This window comes from Oratosquilla oratoria, chromosome 19, assembly GCF_046742065.1.
Source record: "Oratosquilla oratoria isolate Oo_2021 chromosome 19, ASM4674206v1, whole genome shotgun sequence".
Lineage (NCBI taxonomy): Eukaryota > Metazoa > Arthropoda > Malacostraca > Stomatopoda > Squillidae > Oratosquilla > Oratosquilla oratoria.
In genome coordinates, this window is record NC_134795.1 from 7520712 (window position 1) to 7524016 (window position 3305).

General features: G+C 34.9%; 1 protein-coding gene across 1 annotated transcript in view; it reads left to right on the forward strand.

The window, feature by feature from the left end:
- LOC143035542 (facilitated trehalose transporter Tret1-like) overlaps positions 1-2721 on the forward strand; it is an 8859-nt gene extending 6138 nt beyond the window's left edge. The window contains exons 4-5 of the mRNA XM_076202410.1: positions 250-388; positions 1404-2721. Of these exons, the coding sequence (XP_076058525.1) occupies positions 250-388; positions 1404-2626 (1362 nt within the window). The 3' untranslated portion in view covers positions 2627-2721. The remainder of the gene's footprint in view (positions 1-249; positions 389-1403) is intronic.
- The last annotated feature ends 584 nt before the right edge of the window (positions 2722-3305 follow it).

Sequence of the window (3305 nt, forward strand, 5' to 3'; positions counted from 1 at the left end):
ACGTTATTGACAAATGTGTGATTACATTTTTCACCTGTAATATATATATATATATATATATATATATATCCTTAAGAATATAGTGGCATCAGTGATCTGTGATTGGAATTCATGCACAAAGATAATTACTAAATCATTTTAAGGGTAAAATTCAAGCCATTAAAAAACATAAATTCAAACATTTTTTATTCAAATACCTTTCAATGAACTTTCTGCGGTTGAACTTACCAACAAACAATTGACCGGCAGGTGTTGGCAGGTTTAGTAGTAGCATTGGCCCAGCTCGCATCAGGATGCGCCACAACGTACGCGGGCGCTACCATCCCTCGACTCACCGACAAGAATTCAACAGACCTCTATTTGGATGAGTACAACGTATCTCTCTTTGGTAAGGTATTAACATATGGAAATATCTGTTTTATGTTACCTAAAGTTGCTTTCATTGTTCTTTAGTTTCCTCGGCGTGTCAGGATTGATGATTTCTCTCATCCTCTTAGTTTAGTTTCATCCTCCAATCACGAGATAACTGTTTTATGTTATGTAAAACTGTTTCTATTGTTCCTCAGTAAATTTCACGTCTCAGTTCAAATACTCTCTCCTATCCCAGTTCAGTTTTACTATCAAACGCTGTGTGTTTCCAACCTCGTTACGTTTGTATTTCTCTTTGAAATCAAACATGCTTTATTAATGTGTATTCTTTTAATAAAAGTTGAAATACATTTCTGAATGAAAATCTTTCAAATATTAGGTAAAATTCAGAAAATATGATAAAACATCAAATTGTTGGAAAAATCAAGTAGATGATAATCTATAGACAATGGAAGTACCTTATTTTTAGAGTGAATTAGCGTTTTAGAAAATTGGGCTGTCTTTCAATATCAGTGTGTTTCTGTTATCTAGAGCAAATATGTAACAAAAGTAATACAGGAAAAGACAGCTCTTTCATTTAACCCATTAAACTCCGATGACAAGATGTCTTGTCATTTGGTCAAATAAAACAAAAAATCATAAAACACCAAAATGTTTGATCAAACATTTTGGTGTTTTATGATTTTTTGTTTTATTTGACCAAATGACAAGACATCTTGTCATCGGAGTTTAATGGGTTAAGTTTAATGTAATGTCAGACTACTCTGATAACTCAGGAAACACTCAAGAACGATTTCGAGTATTATCAAGGCCAAAATAAAGATATATACATGCCTTTTATAAAACCTTTAAAGCTAAATTTATTATTATTTTTTTCGTTGTCCTTTTGATGATGGGTAAATATAACGGCTGGATAAAGAAATTTTGCAATGGAAATTCCAATGATGCCTTATATTTTCTTTTATAATGATTGCATAATTCATGTCAATGGGCATTCTCAAATAAACTTTTGTTTCTTCTTTTTCTGTTGACAGCGAGTCTCGTGAACGTGGGCAGCTTGGTGGGGAGCATCAGCTGCGGTTTTCTGATGGTGGAGCTCGGGCCTCGTGTCGCCACTCTTGTCACTCTCCCGGCCTGGCTCTGCGCCTGGATTATGATTTATTTTGTCAATTCAGTTAAACTTCTCCACTTCGCCATATTCTTGTTAGGGACGACCAAAGGTGTTCTTGAAAATACTCCTTATACCTACATGGCTGAAATCGCCTATATGAAATACAGAGGGGCTTTGAGTGGTGTCGTCGACGTTTGCCGAGCCTTGGGTATGATGTTTATGTATGGCATTGGTGCCCTTTCTTTGACATGGCGACAATTAGCTCTTGTGGTTGGTATTTCTACATCTGTACCAACTTTCATAGGACTATTATTTCTTCATGATTCACCAAGATGGCTGGCTAATAGAGGTCGATTTGAGGAGACGGCTAAATCTTTACAATTTTTCAGGGGCAGTCACTACAATATTGATGAAGAATATAAGGATATATGCGACCATGTTAGAGAGAGAAGTATTGGCAGTAGTATAATGCATCAGTTAGTGTACCTTAAGGACGTGAGCATATTGAAAAGAGTTGGTCTTCTAAGTGCGATGGTGTTTTTAATTCAGTGGGGAGGAAATATAGTTATTCTGTCTTACACTACTGTCATATTTGACGAGGCCGATTCCTGTGACAATAACAATGTTTGCTCCATTTCTGTGGGTGCCGGTAGGACACTGGGGGCATTGTTTTTTATGCTTTTGGTTGACTATTTGGGACGAAGGGTGGCTTTCATTGGACCCACCTTGTGTTCTGCACTTTGTACCCTTTCGCTCGGTGTCTTTTTCTACGTAAAAAACATGGTGGAAAATGGGGAAGAACTTGTTTCTTATGTGTCCTGGCTGCCACTGGTGGCTGTGGTCATATTTAGTTTCAATATGGCTTGGGTTCTGGCTGTGTTCTCCATTCTCTCGGGGGAGATATTACCTGGGACCTTCCGTCAAATGGGGAGGGCCATAACAGGGTCAGCTAACGCTTTGTCCAAAACTGGAGCGGCTCAGTCGTTCCCTAATATGAAAAATACTTTTGGTTATCATACTGTCTTTTGGTTTTGTGCTTTCTGTGGAACTGCAAGTGCTGTGATTCCACTTCTTATACTGGAAACCAGTGGGAAGTCTTTGGAGGAGATAGATAGACATTACACAAGAAAACAAAACAAAAAGTAAACAAAAGAACAATTAGTAATGATTACATAAGATTGTTGATTGTAATTTGTAATAGAAATAGACGAAAAAACTGCAGCCACTTTATTGCATTCATATGGAAGTAACTAATTCGCAAAAAGTTATTGAATCAAATATATATATATATATATATATATATATATATATATATATATATATATATATATACTGTATATATATATATATATACATATATATATATATATATATATATATATATATATATATGTATACATATATATATATATGTATAGCTTAACTATTCCTGAAGGATTTTTTTTTATATCAGGGATACCAAAAGAAAAAGTAATGCCTCTTTGAAATTCAAAGTTACATAATGCCTTAGATGTACCTGTTAGGCACATATGTATGTGCATATGAGTATAGACATACATACATAAATAAGAAGGATGTCATCCGCAAATCTTAGGTGGTTCAAATACTCGCCATTGATCTTAAAACCTTTCTTTTGAACTTTCGTGTTGAACATTAACTTTGGTTTTACTCTTATTAATTTTTCAATCTACTTTGAGACTTTACTCATTAGATCACTTAGCATATCTTGCAAGTCTCTGCTCTTTCTGAAATAAGAATTATGTCGTCCGCAATCTTAGGTGGTTCAAATATTCGCTATTAATCTTTAAACCTTTCTTTTCCTAAC